General features: G+C 46.0%; 1 protein-coding gene across 1 annotated transcript in view; it reads left to right on the top strand.

The window, feature by feature from the left end:
* Positions 1–17637: 17637 nt before the first annotated feature.
* LOC136337734 (beta-glucosidase A-like) overlaps positions 17638–22133 on the top strand; it is a gene marked incomplete at its 5' end in the record, with an annotated part of 129793 nt that continues 125297 nt past the window's right edge. The window contains 1 exon segment of the mRNA XM_066279432.1: positions 17638–17716. Within this exon segment, the coding sequence (XP_066135529.1) occupies positions 17638–17716 (79 nt within the window).

Raw genomic sequence — 22133 nt, 5'->3', positions numbered from 1 at the left:
TTGATTGTCTGTTTTTAAATGGGGCACACTAAGAAGCTGACTGGAAGCTGTGGGCAGGACTGGAGCATCTCAGTCGCGGCCTCACGTTGATGTGATGTGGCTCTGCTGTGTTCCCGGGGGAACCCCGCCCCCCATGGCCTACCTACTGATCCTGGTCCTTGGGTTTCAGTTTCCTCACGAAGGGATTCCCCAGTCTCCAGCCCCTGGCAGTTCTGGAAAGCAAGAGGAGCAGGGGACTGAATTTCCAGGGCTGTGACTCCTCCCCTCCTTCAAGAAGCCTCGGGTTCCCGAGTCCTAGGTCTCCCTCTGGGACGTCTTCCTAGAATAAGCAGCCGTCCTGTTAGCTGCAGAAGGAGAAGGGTCACTCCCCTGCTACTGAACATAAGGGTCTGACCGAAGGTTTGCAGGAGCCAGCTCGCACCCGCTCTCTAGGATGACTGTGCTCCTAATCCTGTGCCACTGACACTGTGTCAGCAGATTGAAAGTAGCCTCGGTAGGAGAGTTTACACCAGGGGCATTGGCGAGCAGGGCTTGTGTGTGAGGAGAATTTACACCAGGGACATTGGCGAGCAGGGCTTGTGTGTGAGGAGAGTTTACACCAGGGACATTGGCGAGCAAGGCTTGTGTGTGTGAGGAGAGTTTACACCAGGGACATTGGCGAGCAGGGCGTGTGTGTGAGGAGAGTTTACACCAGGGACATTGGCGAGCAGGGCTTGTGTGTGAGGAGAGTTTACACCAGGGACATTGGCGAGCAGGGCGTGTGTGTGAGGAGAGTTTACACCAGGGACATTGGCGAGCAGGGCTTGTGTGTGAGGAGAGTTTACACCAGGGACATTGGCGAGCAGGGCTTGTGTGTGAGGAGAGTTTACACCAGGGACATTGGCGAGCAGGGCGTGTGTGTGAGGAGAGTTTACACCAGGGACATTGGCGAGCAGGGCTTGTGTGTGAGGAGAGTTTACACCAGGGACATTGGCGAGCAGGGCTTGTGTGTGAGGAGAGTTTACACCAGGGACATTGGCGAGCAGGGCGTGTGTGTGTGTGTGTGTGTGTGTGTGTGTGTGTGTGTGTGTGTTTGGAAGAGGGAGGTAAGGAGGAGGGAACAGCATACTCGTGGCTCTTGCTGCTTATTAGACTTCCAATAAGCCCTCCAGTTTTCAGCCCCACCAGCAATCTCACTTTGAGATATTTGAATTCCAAGGACTGAATCAACCTGCTTCCAGGCTGTCTCTCCCGGCTTTCCGGGTTCTGCTAAGCCTGTTACTACTTGTCCCTTTGTTTTCTATCATCTCAGAATTTGTCACCATTATCTCCTTTCCCATTCTCTGGTGTGAGTTTCTCTGTACGTTGTTATTTTAATAGGTTTGGATAGGATATGCAAAAGAAGCATAGATTGAACACAAAGTAGATGACTATTCACTTTGCCGTGTTTAATTTTAGTCCCCTTTACTTGTAAAATGCTCTCTCCGAGTCTCTGTGCCCCTGAAAACCCAAACAGGCTGCGTCCCATCTTTCTGTTGCGTCAGATCTGCTCTGCGGATGTGAAAAATGGCGCAAAGATGGTCACTCTGTGTTTTACTGAAGAGCACTAGGAAGAAAGATGCAATGAAATTGGCTTCTTGGTTTTAATATAACAAAATGTAACACACTGACAGCTGGAATGCACTTACTCTAAGATGGTCAAGTTTAGCTTCCTCTGTGAGTGGGATTTCTCTTTTCTTATTTTTACTTCTCTGTTCTTTCTAACATACCTAAAATAATTCTTTATGTTTTTAGAAACATGAAAAAAGTAAACGTTTTATTTCAAGTTGACTAAAACACACACACATACATACACACATATCCAAAAAAACACCCAAAATATTAACTAGAATTATTTGGGGGTTAACTGAGTGAAAACAGATAGATGTAACAATAGAACATGACCTGCTTCTGATGTCTCATTCCAAGGCATGCTGTGTATTTCTGGCCTGTTCCCTCCTTCTTCGAACATGCCCTCTCTTTGGGTTTCTAAAAGTAGAATATGATTACACAGATCCTGGGGGTAAGTGGAAAGTTGCAAACTGTTGTCACCTTCCATCTCACATTGCTCTGAGTAAATTGAGGAAGACAGCGTTGCTGTGCCTCATCCGGTGAGCTCCCTCCCCCATCGAGGCCAAGCGCACATGCGTGTACAGTAACACAGAAACTGTCCACCAGTCATCACAAACTCCTACCCGGACCAGCCCTGTTTTCTGTGAGAGTGTGTGAAACTCAGGGATTTGCTTCTTACACTAGAAAAATTAGGAAAATAAATTTAAATAAAAACATACCTTCTAGAGTTCTGATAAATCCAGTGTCCTAGCCCCAGTGCCTGCTAGGGATAGCCAATGTTTTTGTCATCATGGAGTTTCCAGGCATGCCCTGCGGACCACAGTTCCCACAACGGCCAACCTGACAGGCAGTTTTCCCCTTTCTTGTTTGTGTTAAGATCACTTAATTTGGGTATATTTGGCCTGACCTGAGGATGAGTGGCTAGAGTCCATTTTGAGTGACAGCTTTCAAACGCTGCCAAGGATATAAAGCCTAGACGTGGGAATAGTAGGCTTTGCGGAGGTCAAGGACTATGGATCTCTGTGTCGGCTGCTCCAAGGGGACCCATCTCTGAGAGCCCCCCACGGACCAGCCATCAATACCCTTTCTTGGCTACACTCACGAGACCAAATGCCAGAACATCAACTATGGGGCAGCCCCGGCCAGCAGAGGAGGGCGTTTAGAGGAATCTGGTCAGTCTGCCAAGGACTCCACAAGCGAGGAGCTTGACATATGGTAATACTCTCCTTTAAAAGTAATAAATCACTTGCTTAAATGAGAGGTGATTAGCATGGTTACTTTGGTCTCATCACATCTCTAAGAAGAGAAAAAAATTAATTCACAGAATGTAAGGCATGGGACTAAGTTAAACTGCATGTGCGCTGATGACGGTCTAAGTCCTGATGTACCCAGCAGGAGGAGGAAGCCCGGAGGATGCACAAGTATTAAGCAGACGACGTCCAGGCTCAGAATGGAAACACCATGCTGGTTAGAATGGCAGTTCACGCGGGCGTGTGTGGCCCGGCACAGGCTGGCCACGCACACTTGCGCTGCGATTGCCATCAGAAGAGGAGTCGTCAGGATAGAGGTTCCGCTGTGTCCGTTGGCAGCCGCCGCCCGCCACCGTGCTGTCTGATGGCTCCCTTTAATGCTTCCTAATCTTAATCTTTTCTTTTTTCCTTTGAGCTTTTAATATTCTCTCAAAAGTCAATTCTAATCGATCTTCTTAATCAGGCTAGCTTTTCCTCTTTGAAATTACTTCCCTTTGACAATATCTTAATAGTAGCTAAGGCATCCATGCAGAAAATTAGAAATGCACTGCCCGCCCATCTCCCGGACTCACCCGCACGCCGAGAGCAGGCACGGTCAGCTGGAGCCCCCAGCTCTGAGCCAGGCTTGTGGGTGCCTCTCAGAAAGAGGAATCCTGTGTACAGTTGCTATAGCATTTTTGGCATTTATTCCGCCCCCCCCCAACCTGTCTCCTCCTCCTCCTCCTTTCTCTTCACAAATATTTATTAAGAAGTTGCTAGGATCGCCCTGGCTGTCTAGCTCAGCAATAGAGCGTCGGCCCGGTGTGTGGAAGTCCCACGTTCAATTCCTGGTCAGGGCACACAGGAGATGTACTCATCTGCTTCTCCACCCTTCCCCCTCTAGTTTCTATTTCTCTCTTCCCTCCTGCAGTCAAGTTTCCATTGGAGAAAAGTTGGCGGGGTGCTGAGGATGGCTCCATGGCCTCTGCCTCAGGTGCTAGAATGGCTCCGGTTGCAATGCAGCAACACCCCAGAAGAGCAGAGCATCACCCCCTGGTGGGCATGCTGGGTGGATCTCAGTCAGGCGCATGTGGGACTCTGTCTCTCTGCCTCCCTGCTTCTCACTTCAGAAAATATAATAAATAAATTAATTAATTAAAGGAAGTTGCCAGGATCAAGGCCCGGTGCTAGGTATTAGGAAGAAATATAAAGATCAGAGCCATGCTCTGTTTCTGTTCTAATGAGATGCTCCATGTGGTCCAGGGGCTGCTAAGATACAGGGACGAGAGTCAGGACTTAGAGTTGGAAAAACTTGCTCCAGTCTTGCTCTTCTGCTTCTTGACTGTCGGCTCTGGGGCAGATTATATACCCTTTATAACCTTATTTCTTAATTGTAAGATAGGGTTAATAATACCTTTCTTAATATGGTTCTTGTGGATGAAATGAGACTGATTAGTGTCTGAGACATATTAAGCACTTAAAAATAATGGCTGTTGTCAGGGGAAATAGGATAAAGATACAAATCATTTGAAGAGTTAGCATAAAATTAACATTAGACAAGCCAAAATTAATAAATATAAAATGACTGCAAAGGATCAGTTCTTTAAGAAACTTTTCAGGAAGGCACACCGTAGCATAAATCTTACAAAATAGGTAATTCTTAGCATTCATAAATTTAAAACTAGATGAAATGTCTTAAAAGCTCTTCCAGTGAGGGTCAAAAATAATAATACAGTGCTTCATGTACCTATTGTTCACCTCAATGCTCACTGTCACCTTTAAGACGGCCATATTTGAGGTGAACAGACAAGTGTTCGAGATAATGTGGACGCTGGGAAAGTCATTAGAATCTGCAAAACAAGTGACCCACGTCGGAAAGGTGGCACCCGGTCAGGCTGTTAGGAACACACAGGAGAGAAGCACGGAGTCGTCAGGAGACGGCCCACGGGAAGTGCGTCTCCTGGAAAGCTTGCTGTGGAACACGCACAGGTGACACTGCCATTCTTTGCATGACAGAATCAGGAGATTCCAGTCACAGTGAAAAACAATGGCTCAGAGAAAAAGATGCCACGTTGTCAGTCTTGAACTGGGAACCACTGGGCTCCGCTTCTAATCAGTTGTTTTATTTAAAAATATTAGCACTGAAACCATAGATGCTTTTGAAGGAAAGGAACATGCTTTACACTTAGTCATCTCTCCATGGATCCCAGCAGAGTGCTGAGCACCTTGGCATCCTAGAAGGAATCTTAAAGAAAAGGAGTACATCTATACAATGCAATAGTACTCAGCCGTATAGAAGGAGGAAATCCTACCCTCTGCGACAGCATGGATGGACCCGAAGAGCATTATGCTCAGTGAAAGAGCCAGTCAGAGAGAGACAAGTCCATACGATTTCACTCATATGTGGAAACGAATGAACAAAATAAATGAACAAACAAGATAGAAACAGACTCATAGATACAGAGAGCAGACTGACAGCTGCCAGAGGGGAGGGGTAAGGGAGCTGGATGAAATACGTGAAGGGATTGAGCAAAACAAACAAGCAAACTCAGAGACACAGACAACAGTATGGGGACGGCAAGAGGGCAAGGGGGTGGGGGGAACAGGGGAAAGGGGGTACAAATGGCGGTGGAAGGGGACTTAACTGGGAGTGTGATACACAATACAGTGTACAGAGGGTATGTTAGGGAACTGAACACCTGGACCTGTATAGTTTTATTAACCAGTGCCACAATAGTAAATTCAATACTTGAAAAAAAGGTTAGTTAGTTCAAAACCCTTGCTTTACAAATGCCAAACTTTAAGCCCTCAACAAATATCATGTTTGATCATAGGGATTGAAAAGGAGAGAGGAAAAAAAAAAACCTCTAGAAGAAAGTAAGATGCAACATTCTTTGTTATGACCCACAGGGAGCCTGCAGAAAGATGATTAGATAAATCAAGAGCATGAGTTTTGGAAGAGTTTTATAGTCTACTCATCTCTTTATTCAAGAAACATTTAGTTAGCATCTGCTATGTTCTATAGTGAGCTACTGATGTGACTGTCATATATTGAGACATTACTATGTCCTGTGTTTTCTTCTGAGCCTCTAATTTATCCTCACTGGATCCTCACAACAACTCTCCACATAGCTAACGATACCCACCTACTACTGGTAGGGAGATCGAGGCATGAAGAGATGCAGGGTTTTGCTCAGTGACACACGGCTCTTAAGGGACAGAGCTGATATCCAAACCCAGGTGTGTGTCAGGCTCTCAGACTCTTATACTCCCTTAATAGCTGCCATTCAGGGGCTCATGGTACAGAGAGAGCATCAATAAATAATTGTGATATATTATGGTAGGAGCTAACATAAAGTCAGAAAATATTTGACTTATTTAATTCCTAAATATGCCATGTGCTTAATTAACAATGCTGCAAATTCTTAAGACGTTGTAAGGCATCGCGGTCGTTTCTCCCCAATAATAATATTCTCGCTCTCTGTTTCTCAGTTGCTTTCTCAGTTTTTAGTGGAGGAAACTGGATTTTATAGTAAGTGTAATTAACTTAATCAAAATTGTCAGAGTGGTAAGTGACTGAGCTAAGATTCAAATACAGGGTTGCCAAGTTTCAAAAACGATACCTTCCAGCGCCCTTCAAGTGCTCAGTGTCAGCTAGGTGCTGGGAGTTGGTGGACGGGGTTTACTGCACTCTGCCTGTGGAAGTCCTGACTGACAGCACCTCAGACTAAGTGCTGCAGGATTAGAAGTCCGCCAAGTGAATGAGAGGAGGGGAGGGTATCTCAGGTTGGGGAGCCAGCATGCACAAAGATTCCCAGCAGAGAGAAGCAGAGTTGACGTGGGGAAGAGCGAATCATTTGCCATGGCTGTTGACATGCAGTGGCATGCCAGATGAGCTTTGATTTCCCATGACGTTATAAACAAAACACTGACAGAGTTCAGAGGAGGAAGAAAATAATATTGACTCCAGGGAAATTAGATAAGATCTTATAGGAGTGACATGTGGACCTTGAAGAAGGGTGACTAAGAATTGGACAGATGGAGAGAGAGAGAGAGAGAGAGAGAGAAATATTCCACATGGCAGGAGGAGCATTAGGAAGAGAAGAAGGAGTCCTGGCTGGTGGCTCAATGGATAGAGCGTCAGCCCAACATATGGACATCCTGGATTTGGTTCCTGGTCAAGGCACACAGGAGAAGCAATTATCTGCTTTTTTCCCTCTCTACTCCTTCTTTTCTTCCTCTTCCCCTGCAGCCAGTGGCCTGATTGATTCAAGCATGGCCCCAGGCACTGAGGGTGGCTCCTTTGGAGCACACTAGCCTCAAGCACTAAAACTAGCTTGGTACTCGAGCATCGACCCAAGATGGGGTTGCTGGGTGGATTCTGGTCAGGGTGCATGCAAGAGTTCTGCCTCACTGTCTCCCTTCTCTCACCTAAAAAACAAGAAGAAGAAATGAGAAATTTAAAGAAAAGGAAGAAGTAAATATTTAGTCTGTGAACAAATTGTATCTGACTTGTAGGAGTGACCAATAGACCTGATCAAAACTGTACTTTAAGAAGTTGGAAGTAAGCCCTGGCTAGTTGGCTCAGTGGTAGAGCATTGGCCTGGCGTGCAGGAGTCCCGGGTTTGATTCCTGGCCAGGGCACACAGGAGAAGCGCCCATCTGCTTCTCCACCCCTTCCCCTCTCCTTCCTCTCTGTCTCTCTCTTCCCCTCCCGCAGCCAAGGCTCCTTTGGAGCAAAGTTGGCCCGGGCACTGAGGATGGCTCTGTGGCCTCTGCCTCAGGTGCTAGAATGGCTCTGGTTGCAACAGAGCAACGTCCCAGATGGGCAGAGCATTGCCCCCTGGTGGGCGTGCTGGGTGGATCCCGGTCGGGCGCATGCAGGAGTCTGTCTGACTGCCTCCCCGTTTCCAACTTCAGAAAAATACAAAAAAAAAAAAAAAAGAAGTTGGAAGTAGACATAGAATTCATTTATTGTATAATAGACTTTAATAAGAACTTTTGTCAGAATAATTTTGGCACAAATCAACACTAAGACAGATAACCAAACTGATGTTTGTATCACGTTTCTCAAGTTGTAACAGGTTCCAACTGAGGATTTGTTTGATCATTAAACAATCCTGGAGACAGGCATATGAGAACCGTGAGAAACAGAAATTTTTAGATGTTCCCAAGTTCATCCTGTTCTTACTGATGCCTTGAAATCTTCTGGCCTCAGGCTCACCATTTTCTCAGTATCCATATGGTAGGTCCTGACATTTTACATTTCTTTGTCTTCTTCTTTAGACCATCTGTCTCGTTTTTCTTCCCACAAAGAAATTGACAAAAATCTGAGATGTCTCATTAGCATGAATAGTAATAGCTAACATTAATGATTATTATACATTTAGCACAGTTCTAAGTATCCTCTGTGAGATAAATTAATCATAACTAACCAAAATAGGTACCATTTCCACTTTATAGATAAGGAAATTGACACATAGGTTGCTCCACATACTTGCAACTATTAAGTGACAGAGCCTGGTTGAACTCTTAGAACAGGTTAACCTTGTAACCATCACATCTTACTATTTTCCCAAGAGCAAGAGTTTTTGGAAGGGTTTGATTAATATAAATGCAAAGTAAAAAACATTTCGAGACAACAGAATTATTTCAGGGCTTGACCTCATATCGTAGGATGCTTTGTAACAGTAATCACAGTGTAGATCTATACAGTGATTTATTTGAAAGTAACAGTTCAAATGTATAGGTTTTCTAGTGGCTGTTAAGACGATCTTTGTGGCATTCTGATCCTTTTATGGGCACCTCTAGCCGACCTAGAGTTGTGAATAGAAGGCAGTGAGTTACAGGATTGATTGCCATGGGTTTTAGTGACTGTTAGCAAGTGTCTTACATTCCTCATTCATAAAATAAGGCAAGCAGAAATAGTTTCTACGAAGACTTCTCATCATGCATAAGAACAACCAGTATTCTCCCTTTCTTTGCTTTCTCTTGACATCCTTCCATCAGGAGGCACCTCTACCCACTGATGTGGTACTTGCCGTGGGCATCAGACCCAGTTTGTTGAGTTATTTTCCTGGAGTGACTTAAACACATCACGAACAGGTCACAGTTCAGGAGACGTTCAAGTCTGGGCTTGTCCACCAACAGAAAATTAAATTTTGCCGATGAAGTAAATTTGTGCTATATGTGAGTGAACATCTATATATGTCTTATCTGATTTATGGTTTTAAAAAGATAAAGGGAGGCATCAAGATGAGAAAGAGAGAATGGCCAAGATGATTCATGGGAATGGATTTGAAAAAAGGTGGCAGAACTTGGAAAGCGGGGAAAAAACAGCAGAGTGTGTGTGTGTGTGTGTGTGTTTCAGTAGCCAAACCTTATCGCTATCCTTCTAATCCTCCCTTTCTTGCTGCCTTAGGCAAGAGAATGACCGGGCAGAGCGGGTGCAAGTTCCTTGAGGATGTCAAAACAGTACTTGCGACAGAGTCAGTACACACACAGAGGTTAAAATCTACCACTGGAAAGAGAGGGCAGGCCTCTGTTACTCCAAGGCAGAGTCTCTGGGGGAGAGCTTTGTAAATGAATGTGTTAACTGCCCAGGAAGTCAGGAGTCAGAGCTCCATGAGGGGAGTCTGGGCAACAAGCACGTGTGCAGTAAAAAGGGAGGGTGGCCGCTCTTGGGCTTTTGTCTCTACTGCCTCCTGCGAGGGAAACCAGGCAGGGCTCCCACACTCTGTGTGGGTCCCCCCTACCCCACCCCGCGTATCATCACGAATACACAGTCCTACCCCCGGGGCTAAGCTTCCTCCTTCCTAGCCACCATTTATTTGTTTGGAAGAGTCTAGGTTTTGTTTTTTTGGAAAATGGTGATATTTTAGGAATTCAGAGTCACGGAAAGGCTTGTCTTCTTGGCCTAAGAGGGAAGAGTTACAAGGTTCACATATTCTTCAAATATGGGCAGGAAGCTTTCAGGGTTGTGATTTGGGGCAGAGCTATTAAGTTTTATTGTCAAATGAACCCCTGAACCAATCTTTTCTAGTTTTGAATTAAGCAAAGTTGCTCAAGTTGATAACCCTTTATTTCTAAATCTTTGAAAAGGGAATAAGACGTCTTGGCCTTCAGGGTAATTGTGAACTAAGTCTGCATAGCAAAGCGGTTGGGGTGAACCCTGGTCCACATGTGTGGATTTCTTTCACCCTCCCTCCTTCAGACCCAGTTTCACTGTGAACAATGGGCACAGCTTTGCGACAAACCGAGGTGGTTAATGTCAGCAATGTGGACCCAATTCCCACACATATTGCCAACAGTCATTGAAAAAATAACATCTGTTATTCCAACCCTTTCCGCTTCCCAAAACATCTGTAGTTCAACCGTGAACCATTGGCCTTTGCATTGGGTCCTTATGAAGAGAGAAAGGAGAACAGAGGTAAACATTCAAGTCTAAGAGAAAGACATCTTACTCTATTCATATTCGTCACGGGTTTTTTTTTTTTTTTGGGGGGGGGGGCTGGTCTAATTATTCAATCTACATGAAACAGAAAATAAATAAATTGAATTACGTATGTATGTATGGGAACCCCACATAGATAAGTTCCAAAATCTGTGAACCTCACATTAGAGGTTCAGAGACAAAGCATTCAAGTGAGGTCTATATCCCATTTGGAACTAAGGATGCATTACTACACCTGGGGCTTCAGGGGGAGGAAATCATTTGCAAGACAATGAAACGAGCAAATGTTGCCTAACCAGGTGGTGGCGCAGTGGATAGAGCATCGGACTGGGATGTGGAGGACCCAGGTTCGAAACCCAGAGGTCGCCAGCTTGAGCACAGGCTCATCTGGTTTGAGCAAGGCTCACCAGATTGGGCCCAAGGAAGGGGTCACTCAGTCTGCTGTAGACCCCCGGTCAAGGCACATATGAGAAAGCAATCAATGAACAACTAAGGAGCCGCAACGAAGAGTTGATACCTCTCATCTTTCTCCCTTCCAGTTTGTCCCTATCCGTCCCTCTCTCTGTCTGTCTCTGTTTCTGTCACACAAAAAAAGAAAGAAAAGAGCAGATGTTTAGTAATTAGATGTTTGCTTTTCCATATCGATGGTCAAGACAAGTTATTTCTGGTGATGACTGCATCGTAAGTGAGCAAGGCTCCCAGTTTTGATTCTTCCAGGGAGTTAAGGGAGGAACGGAAGTCTCTCCTGAGCCTGCAGGGTCTTGATTGCCTACAAGCTTGAAATAACCCGGATGCCAAAGTAGCACATCCCTGGGGTGCCTGTTCTGAACCCCTTCAGTCCGCTCTCGGTGTGGGGAGCCCACGCTACCCCCTTATCCAGACACGCACTTGTGGTATGGCTGTCTAGAATCAGGCTGTGTCTTGGACTCGGAAGTCCAAGCTGAAGTGGGAAGTGGGAGGGCTAGAGCAGACCCGATCTGGCTTAGGGGGGTGTGACTTCCTCCTCCTTGTCAAAGGCAAAGGTCATTCTGATCAATATTAATTCATGCAAGTAGTTCTTTGTCTTTTTTTAAAAAATTTATTTATTGATTTTTAAACAGAGGGGAGAGAGAGAAAGAGGGGAGGAGAGTAGGAAGCATCGACTCATAGTAGTTTGCTCTCCGTATGTGCCTTGACCAGGCAAGCCCAGGGATTCGAACTGGAGACCCCAGTGTTCCAGTTCAAGGCTTTATCCACTGCACCACCACAGCTCAGGCCCCTCTTCGTCTTTTTTTTTTTTAATAGGATGATGGCAATCATGGGAAAATAAAAGCAAAAGCATTTTTTATTTTTTAAGTATAGTGGCAATCCAACAGAAACAGAGAGCCAGAATGCTGGTAGTGTGTTGATCCTGGCAGGAGAAATCTTTCCCGAAAAAATCCTGTTTCCTTGAAATCTTTCTCTTGGTTTGGAGGCCCGGTTCCCTGTTTCCTCATCTGTGAGCTGTGAGTCGTGTTGTGTGCCCCAACACCACCAGCTGCCTCTCTTCTAGTGGCACGAACCCCGTGCCCACGCGTGTATCTATCACCACACATTTCCAGATTCGGTTCACCCTTTGCCGCTGCTGCTTTTTCACAAGGCAGAGAGAGGGAGAGAGTGGAGGAGGCGATTAAAACAAATCCACAGGCATGGAATGCAGGAACTTCGGCCAGGAGTGGGGTATTCACCATCCTTTTGGGTACTGTTAGCTAGAGGCCTGTTGAAAGGGGCATCTACCAAGTAAAGCTAAGTGCCTGTAAAAAGGAATATAGAATTCTCTGATGTCCTAGCAAGCCAAAAAAAAAATAGAGAATTTGGGAAACACTCTTCCACGGGCACGAGGGTAGAAATGTGGCCAGCCTTCCAGAGTAATTATAGACTGTGTCTTCAAATAGAGTAAAAACTCTGGAAAGACAAGCCTTGGAATGGAAAACCTTGAACGTGAGCCCTGGCTCTGCTGACTTGTAACCGTGCTTTTCCAGGCAGTTCTCTGGCCTTGTCCTCTTTGTAAACGATGGCACCTTGCTAAGTGGTCTTTATATCATTTTTAGCTCACAGGACTCTATGACCCTTACTAAAGATTCCTCTCCGAAACCCATGAATAAGGCCTCTTTAGTTCTATGTTTTATAATTTTTTTATTTTATTTTTATTCATTCTAAAGAAGGAGGAAAGAGAGAGAGAGAGAGAGAGAGAGAGAGAGAGAGAAGGGAGAGGAGCAGGCAGCACCAACTTCCGTATGTGCCTTGACCAGGGTTTTGAACCAGTGACCTCAGCATGCCAGGTCAAAGCTTGATCCATTGCGCCACCACAGGTTAAGTTATGTTTTATAATTTTTAACTAAAGTCTGGCTTCCACTGTAGGAAGGGAGGAGCGAGCTCTGGAAAGGGGGGTTGTTAACTGCTCTGCCGTGTGGCACAAAGCACAGCTGTCCTGCAAGCAGTTCTGCCTCCTAGCAATGATGTGCTGGAGTGGACAAAGAGTGACCAAGTAGAGGAAGGTCAAGAGCCTCTGGAACATGAGCTTTGTTTAGCCCCAAATGATTGACAAGCAGTTGTGACATGATTATCCAGTGCTTCTATGCTGACATTCAGGACAGTTGTTGGAAGGGCTCACGAGGACAGTAGGCCTGTGTGACTCTACTTTTCCTCTTGTCTCTCACGGGAGAGTGGGATTCACATACACAACCCACTTGTAAGAATGTTAGCGGTTAAATCAGCATCTGGTGACGCTAGGTAGAATTGATCTATTTCTAACATGGTCTCATTGTATGAAAAATGCTTTCCTCCTTCTGATATATAAAATTTACTATTATAAAACGTTTGTGAAAGTCTAAGTGATAGTGAAGATAAATATCAGAACCTCAGCGCCAAGAAATGACCACATTTCGCAAATAAAACTTTTAAGAAATGTATTAATAAGAAGTCAGCCTGACCAGGCAGTGGTGCAGTGGATAGAGCGTCGGACTGGGACGTAGAGGACCCAGGTTTGAAACCCCGAGGTCGTAAACTTAAGCGCAGGGTCATCTGGTTTGAGCAAGGCTCACCAGTTTGAACGCAAGGTCGCTGGCTTGAGCAAGGGGTCACTCGCTCTGCTGTAGCCCCCTGGTCAAGGCACATATGAGAAAGCAATCAATGAACAACTAAGGTGCCACAGTGAAGAGTTGATGCTTCTCATCTCTCCCTTTCTGTCTGTCTGTCCCTATCTGTCCCTCTCTCTGTCTCTCCCTGTCTCTGTCACACACACACACACACACAAAAGAAGCCAAAGTGACAGGGACGGTAGGCGTTCCCTCCACGTGCCTAGGGAAAGAGACCCGGAGAAGTTCAGTGACCTTTGCAGCAAGTCCAGGTTCTGTGCACTGTGCCCCTCGTCCTCGGGGCTCAGCTGCACATTTCAGGAGAGTGACAGAGTTGCTGGTGTTCCAGAGCTGAAGCAAGGGCTTGGATAAGGCGATTTTGTTCTCTGGGTCTGAGAGAAGAAAAGAATCCCAGTGCCCGCCAGGAAAATAATTTTGGAAACTTGGTTAATTGTGAAGGCGAGGCTGAGCCAGTGTGTGGTTAGATACAAAGGAAATATTGTTCACTTCCCATAAGTGATTTCCCATATGCAAAGGGGGGCTGACCCCAGCAGGTGACTTCGGAGATGTGGAACATTGAACCGCATATGAATAAATCTTGCAAATACTTTTTCAAAGACGCTAAGTACAAGCTTTAAAATAAAACCGTGGCTGTCACATCTTGAGACTGAAGGCTCTAAAAACAGAGCTTGTTTACACCAGCCACAAAGACCAGGCACCCATGTTTTTAGAGGACTTCTCATCCCAAGAAAATATTTGCACTTGGCAGAGATGATGCCTCTTTAACTATGAGAGCCATGCATAGCATATTTGTGGCAATCACTGCAAGTAAAAATGTTTCTTCCATAGCCTGCAGAATTGACAGTTATGAGTAAACATCCCCCCAAAAAGGTGAAATAAAGAATCACACTTCTTTTATATGGATGAAGTTTTTTGTTAAATTCTTAGTAGGGGTATACATGAATGATGGCCATGAAGGAAAAAGAAAAATATTTGGTAAGTATCTTGCATTCTATTGGCACAAAATTCCAGTCACTAGAATTTTTGGAAGTTTACATCTATGTATGTGAGAGGAAGAGAAAAGAGCACCACAACATAATATGAGAAAAAAAAATTAGAATAGACACAGCTCAACAGACCAGAGGCGAAATGGAATAAATTAACATGACAGGAAATAAAGGCAATTATGGGGGAATTTAACAATGTTTGCCATTTAATCATTGGCGATTCAATTGAAAAAAAAATTATTGATGAAGAGGTCAATTAGTTTGAGGAAAATACCCAAGTTACACTAAATATTTGCCTTGTGCATTAACCATGGTGCCAGAAAAGAAATTCCTTATTTTTAGCTGAAGTTTCCAGCCTCCTAAATATTACAGACAGAAGTAAAAAGCTACAAGATGCAGACTGTGTTTCAGAAATGGATGTGGTGATGCACGCTGGGGTGTGTCCTAACAAAAGCCATAACTAAATGCATTAAAATAGAAGAAGGGACCGGACCTCATCCTTAGTATCCCCCATTGCTTCTCTTACTTTTATAGTTTCTGATCGCCACTCTAAAGAATTTAAGGTCAACCTCAAGACAAAACTATATAAAGAACTTTTCAGACTGTGTTACTGGACTGAAATTTACTTGTAGCAAGTGTAGCAAATATTGCTTTGGAATATTAAATGAATAAAACCAAAGATTCAGAGGTTGTTTTTGTTTGTTTGTTTTTTAAAGTTCCACTTTCCTGGCTGACAGGAGCAGCTTTTGCTCCAATGAGCTGACTGTTGGCTCCTGGGTGGGGTTAGCCCCCAGAAAGGCCAAGACATAATTAAAAGCATGGAGCTGTGAGCCCCATGGGCCATGCTCCGGGGAGGAGAGCAGGGCTGGAAGGGAAGTTACTCATCGAGCATGCCCACACTAGTTCTCTCCCATTCTCGTGTGGTTTTCTTCCTCCCCGGTTTCTACACACTCCTGCACCATCTTCAGTTCCTTCCATAGGTTGTCTTTGGTGCTATGCTTAGCATTTGCAGTTTACATTGGCAAAAAGGCTCATTCTGATTCAAATCCCACTGCCATTATCAGAAGCTAGAACTTCTGATTTTTTATGAGCAGATAAAAATTTTTTTGTGGGTTTTTTGTTCTTGTCTTGGTATAAAATGTCGATCTCTTCAGTGAAACTCTAAGCACATGAAATGAATGTTTTTTTTTTTTTTTTGGTTGTTTTTTTTGTGACAGAGACAGAGACAGAGAGAGGGACAGATAGGGACAGAGAGACAGGAGGGGAGAGAGATGAGAAGTATCAATTCTTCATTGAGGCTCTGTAGTTGTTCACTGATTGCTTTCTCATATGTGCCTGGACGGGGGGCGGGGGGTGTGTGACTCCTTGCTTGAGCCAGCAACCTTGGGCTCAAGCTGGTGAACTGTGCTCAATCTAGATGAGCCCATGCTCAAGTAGGCGACCTTGCGGTTTCGAACCTGGGTCCTACGGGTCCCAGTCTGATACTCTATCCCAGAGGTCCCCAAACTACGGCCCCTTGAGGTCATTTTTCCGACCCCCGCCGCACTTCTGGAAGGGGCACCTCTTTCATTGGTGGTCAGTGAGAGAGCACAGGATGCAGCCTGTGATTCTGTGATTGCTCCTGGAGTCCTGTATGTGGCGGTGCTCACCTACAGTACTACTTCCGGTGACACGGGACGCACGCTTCAGGGCTCTGGAAGGGGCACCTCTTTCATTGGTGGTCAGTGAGAGAAGCACAGGATACAGCCTGTGATTACTCCTGGAGTCCTGTATGTGGCAGCGCCACAAAGCGCGGCATTGCTCACCTACAGCACTACTTCCGGTGACACGGGACGAACGCTTCATGGCTCCGGAAGCGCGTCATATTGCTTGTTACGGCTAGCAGTGACAAATATGGAACCGGACATTGACCATCTCATTAGCCAAAAGCAGGCCCATAGTTCCCATTGAAATACTGGTCAGTTTGTTGATTTAAATTTACTTGTTCTTTATTTTAAATATTGTATTTGTTCCGGTTTTGTTTTTTTTTTACTTTAAAATAAAATATGGGCAGTGTGCATAGCGATTTGTTCATAGTTTTTTTTATAGTCCAGTCCTCCAATGGTCTGAGGGGACAGTGAACTGGCCCCCTGTGTAAAAAGGTTGGGGACCCCTGCTCTATCCATTGCGCCACCGCCTGGTCAGGCTGAAGTGGATGTTATAGAAAGGATTTTCAGGGAACATTCTCATTCTGCAGAAGCCCCTTCCCACTGACTCGAACTGTCTTATCATATTTAATGGCCTCACTTGAACCTCATGAATTATATTAATATATTGCTCATTCCGTAACGCACTCTGATTATTATATATAAAGATTACAGTGCAAGAAATCATGAATCATAGTGCAAGTACATAAAACTCACACATGAAATGAGAATGTAAGTCCTTTATCATCACTAACATGAGCAGAGTGTGCTTTAGCTCTAAATGGTACGGACAGGAATGTAAGTTGAGGGCTCATGCCACGCTCAGGTGTCACGAGGTTCCCAAGTCACAGGAATGTGACTGCACGGCAGTGCCGCCTTCCGGAGGCAGGGAGGACGGGACCCTTGGCGTGGTGCACGGGCTGAGCCCATGCTGTCGGCTCGGCAAGGAGGGCAGATGGGTTTTTATGTCAGCTACCCTAAGGCCAAAGGGCTTCACAGACAACCTGCAGATATGAGCATCCTTAATCCTAGCTCCCTGAATTAAATCTGCAATCCGCTTCAGCCAGTGTTCCCGGAGGGTTCCTCTCCACCTCTCCTAGGCACCGTGGGACAGAGCTTCCCTTAGTTTCTGGTACACTCTCTCTCCCTCCCTCTCCTCCTCCTTTTTCTCCTCTGAATCTGTGAGCTATTGGGGGGAAGGAGTGTCAGTGAGATGTTAGGAAAACTGTAGGTAACTCTACTTACTCTTCGATTTTCACCTGCGTGACTTGGTGTGAAAGGGACGCTTTAAAGCGGAGATGGGGGACTTGAAGTAGCAGATTGGAAGACGATGCCCACCCTGATGGTTCAGGGACTGGCTTGGTCGGATTGCTCGACCACCTTTTCCCTCAGGTTGAGCTGCTGAGCATGGTGCCTGGCTCACAGAAATGGCTCGGTGTTCATTTAGTACACGAATAGGTGAAGGCTATCATGTTTAATTTTTTTAAAGATTTTAATTATTCATTTTTAGAGAAAAGAGGAGAGAGAGAGAAGGGGGGCTGGAGGAGCAGGAAGCAACAGCTCCCATAGGTGCCTTGACCGGACAAGCCTGGGGTTTCAAACTGGCAGCCTCAGCATTGCAGGTCGACGCTTTACCCACTGCGCCACCACAGGACGGGTAAGCCATTCATGATTAGCTTGATGGGTTAAGGCAGTCCTCCTCTCAGAAAAGTTATAAATTAATGAGGAAGTCAGATAACTAAACCCATTTCTAAGAGAAACGCCATGAGTGTTACCGTACGGGATACACAGGTACAGTGGGAGCACGCACGAGGGAGACTCGGCCTGTCCTGGGGAGTGTGTCCTTAAACGAGTCACCTTAAGCTGTCCAAGGGACGATAAGGAAGATAACCCGGAGAAAGGGAGAGAGAGTTCTAGGCAGAGGAAGCATCACTGGTCAAGAATCTGTTGAAAGAGAGCGTGGGGTCTGCTCGATCTGACAGGCTGAAGGAAGTTGGAGGAGCTCAGGAGAGGAACGTTGGTGTGAATATGGACGGAAGGAGACAGGACCCAGGTCCTGTGGGCTTTGCACGGATCAAGAAGTTTGACCTTGAGGAGCAGGGGACCCCACCTCGAGCAATCTGTGTCTTAGAAAGACAGATCAGGCTGCAGTAGAATCTACCAGATTGGCGGGGTAGGAGGAGAACCTGGAAGCTGGGAATCCATTTGGAACTTTCCAGGCTTGAGAGGGTTCTCTGGCCTTTGCACAGAGAAGAGGCCCCAGGGATGAAGGTAAACTGACAGGTGTGAGACGTGTTTAGGCTTTAGAGTCAACAGTTCTTGGAGGCGGCCGCACGTGGCAGGAAGTGGGAGACAGACAAGTGTTCCGAGGGGTGTCCGGGCGATGTAGTGGTCTCCGATTGAGGACCTATAAGAGAAAGGTCGGGGTGCTTCTCCCGGACCGTCACATGCTGTGCTGTTCTTCCAACCTAGTTCATCCACAGCAATGTTATGATTGCTGAAACGGTTCACTGTGGTTTGATATTTTATTTGGCTCCATTCCACTCCTTCATTCTTTCTTCCCAGACTGTGGGCCTCCAACGTCTTGCTTTATTCATTGTGGGGAGAAACTGCTTTTGAAGTTGCAAACCCAGCCTCTGAAGTGAGATTAACAATCAAAGATACTCTCCAATGTGCAAACACTCATGGGACTTAGGTGGATTAGCTCCAGTCTAGTCCCGAGGCGCACGGCCGGTGTGCCTTGGCAGGGACGGTTCAGATGTAAAACTAGTGTGCGGGGCGGACGTAGCCAGGCCTTTGAACTTGAGTGTGCTCTTTCTGGTAATTAACACCAGGGGCCAGGGCTGAGACAGAGCGCCTCCTCCTTGGATTCTGGGCACCGACGTGCCTCACTTGCTGCAGCCCAGTTCCAGCTCAGTTTGACGCCTCTCCAAATGTTCCATGGAAATACAGCGGGGTTCCAGCGGCGTTGTTGAGGACGCCCTGAGTGGCTAAAGGGGGTGGACAGACGCAGTCGCAGCACAGCGGCGGGATGGGGCGTGTCCTGAAACGCGTTCCTACGGGAACCTGAAGCCAGGGCTCTGCCGCCACGCCCTGCCTTTTATTCTTAGAGCTCCGAGCGGCGTGGGGTGGGTTTTGTGATGCCTCCTATGCCGTAGTTAGTGCCAGCCTGCCAACCCTTGGAAGGGCAGAGCATTTGAGGGTTTGTTTGGAAAATGACTCACTAGTAAACCCTTGTGTTAGCAGTGTGGCTTTTTGAAATACTGAGTGACTCACTGGCGTTGTTTTATATTGCTTTTGTGGTTCCTATTACGGGGTGGGTGGCCTTCAATAGCTTAATGGAAATAATGTAACTGAATCCCACTTGAGCCTGTCGTTAATTATCTCGCATATATCTTTATTTCTGGGCTGCATTCAAGTCAGCTAGAAAAATAACCACTGAAGTTCCTTTATTTGAAGGGGGTTGGTTCATGATGGGTAGACATGCATGTCAATCATGTATGTATATAACACACGTCTGCTTTGATGTGTCTATGTCTGCAGTCATTTTTATACATCTACTTCAAACCAGAGGTATGAATAAATATATACATATATCTAACATATACACTCAGATGTGTGCATGTATATAAATATAGCTATAGATAAAGATATAGATGCATACATATATCCCAAATATATGTGTATAACTTATATGATTCTTTGGGTTGCAGGTAACAGGAAAAGCAACCCAAATAGGCCTAAACCATTAAAGACATGTATTGGTCCTCAAAGATTTGGTTCCTTCTGTCTTTCTTCTGTGTCCCCTTTGTGTTTATGAGATGGCTGCCCCAAACTTCCCTATTCCTGGGTGGCCGGAAGGCGGTGTCTTTTTAGATAGCTTCTAGAGAAGAGGGCGAGAGCTGCTTTCTCAGAAGCCCAGTGTACAATTCCTCCTGTCACGCGGTTTGACTGGGCCTCAAGCCCACGTCTAATCCAGTCCCTGTAAATAATAAGGTGAGATGTGAAGATAGCCTAGCATTACTCCGCAGGGCCGGTGGATGATTGGACCGGGTGCATCAGCTCCTGCAGAAGCCAGACACTGCATCAGAGAAAGGCCGACACTGAAAGGAGGTCAGATGCAGTTATCAAGGGAACCCTGAGAGTTGGCTGTGTCCTGAGTGGGCAGATTAATAAATACCCCAACCCCCTGGCAACCCCTAGGACATGCACACGCTCACACGCATGCGCGCACGCACGCACACACACACACACACACTCCGCAGTGTGCCCAATTTTCACAGTTAAAGATTTCTTTTATAACTGGCTCACTATAAGGACTTCATGTTTTGACAAATTCTGTCCACTAAGAAACCGAGGGCATTGTTATAACTAATTCACGTCTGCCTTTCCATGCACGAGAAGCTGGTATTAGCACAATGAGTTTGTATAATTCTGTCTAAAGCAATAAAATGGATGTTTGAGATAGCCTGGGAGAGCTGATAGGAAGTGACTTGATAATTGCAATTAGAATTATTGAAATAGTAAAAACAGCTTGATGACTCTCAGGAGTCAAGGGCCCTGTTTGGAAAGCACTTCCGAAAGGGTGCCTCCACGGTCAGGATTTAACTAGATCTCGTTGGCAAACGAAGCAAGTCAAGATGAATCATCCGTTGCTCAACCAGCCCTGGGTGGACTTGCCCTCGGTTGCGCCTCGGTCCACCTGGCTCTCCTTCACTCTCCCTTATACTGCCCCCCACCCCCGGCGACACGGTCTCACCAGAGAGGCTCCCCGCTAGAGAAAAGCTGTTGGATGTTGTGACACTTCTTCCCTGGCTTTTTTTTTTTTTTAAAGAAAACTCAGTCACTACAGAGACAGTATCTTTTTCAGGAACTCTTTGTCTCGGTGGTATAGCAGGGTAAACATTCACACCCTAGTCTGAGTGGGTTGCTTGTGAGGTCAGTACTGGGTCTTGGGTCTTTCTGTGGTGCCTCTGCCTCCCGTCGGTGGGTGAGAGGGGACTGATGACACAGGAGTGGAACACCACTGGCTGTGTGGGCGGACTCCAGCCACCCAGCCTGGAAGGGGTGTGCATTCCTTATGCCCACATTCAACTGGCCAGGGTTCAGTCACACGGCCACATCTAACAGCGAGGGCTGACAAACATGGTCTAATTGTGTGCCCAGATGGAAAAGGAAATAGGACGTGGTTCTTGGCTGTCTTTGCTGCAAACAGAAAAAAGGCATCTGACGCAGGTACCCAGGCGTATTTGCATACCAGGGTTTTTGAATCTTCGCCATTTCAAATGGGGGAGGGGTCAAAGTCACAACCAATGGGGCTGAGTCCTTATAGAATAACTTCTTTTGCAGTTAACAAAGAAAACTTTCTGCAAGAGACATTTTGTACCCGAGGATACTAAATTTATGGTCTCTTGGCACTCCTGGGTGCTAGAACTTCTAGGACTTCTAGAAAGAGCACACACACCAGTAGCCAAAACCGTAACACAAGTCACTTTTATTTCCCTGCAGCTTGGACAGTGGACAGCAGTTGGGGGCGGTCGTGAGTGGCAGTGTTTGGTGTGCCGTTCTGAGGCAGCACCTCCTCTAGGAAGGGGCGGCTCTCAAGGCGATTGCAGGGTGGTTTGGGAACCTCAGCGTTCCATCCCTAGAGGATCCCTGTGCCTCAGAACCAGAGAGTCAGTGGACTTAAAGGGACCATGGCATGCATGCAGACTGGAGAGTGGACGTCTTGGTGTTGAGAGATGCGAGAATGGGGACATCAGGTATCTTTTCTTAGGGGTAGCCTCTGTAAAACCTGCATTTTCTTGTATGGCCCTAAAATGGGATGGAAGGGACTGAAATGATGACAAATTAAATTACGAGCCAGCCAGGAGAGATAGCACCATGATATCAGAATTCTTTCTGTATCAAGAACATGCAGAAATAAAAATAACATTTTTCTCACCCAAGCGAGTGGCTACAAATGCACATCTACAACCGTAGGGCTTTCACGTGGGGAGTGTTAGCGGGATGACACCTCTGAAAGGTGAGCGGATACTGAGGGATTGTGGGTTGCCGGGGGAGACCCCGGAGAG

Source organism: Saccopteryx bilineata, chromosome 5, assembly GCF_036850765.1.
Source record: "Saccopteryx bilineata isolate mSacBil1 chromosome 5, mSacBil1_pri_phased_curated, whole genome shotgun sequence".
Lineage (NCBI taxonomy): Eukaryota > Metazoa > Chordata > Mammalia > Chiroptera > Emballonuridae > Saccopteryx > Saccopteryx bilineata.
Note: the sequence above shows the minus strand (reverse complement) of the source record. Positions and strands in the feature narration are given on the sequence as shown.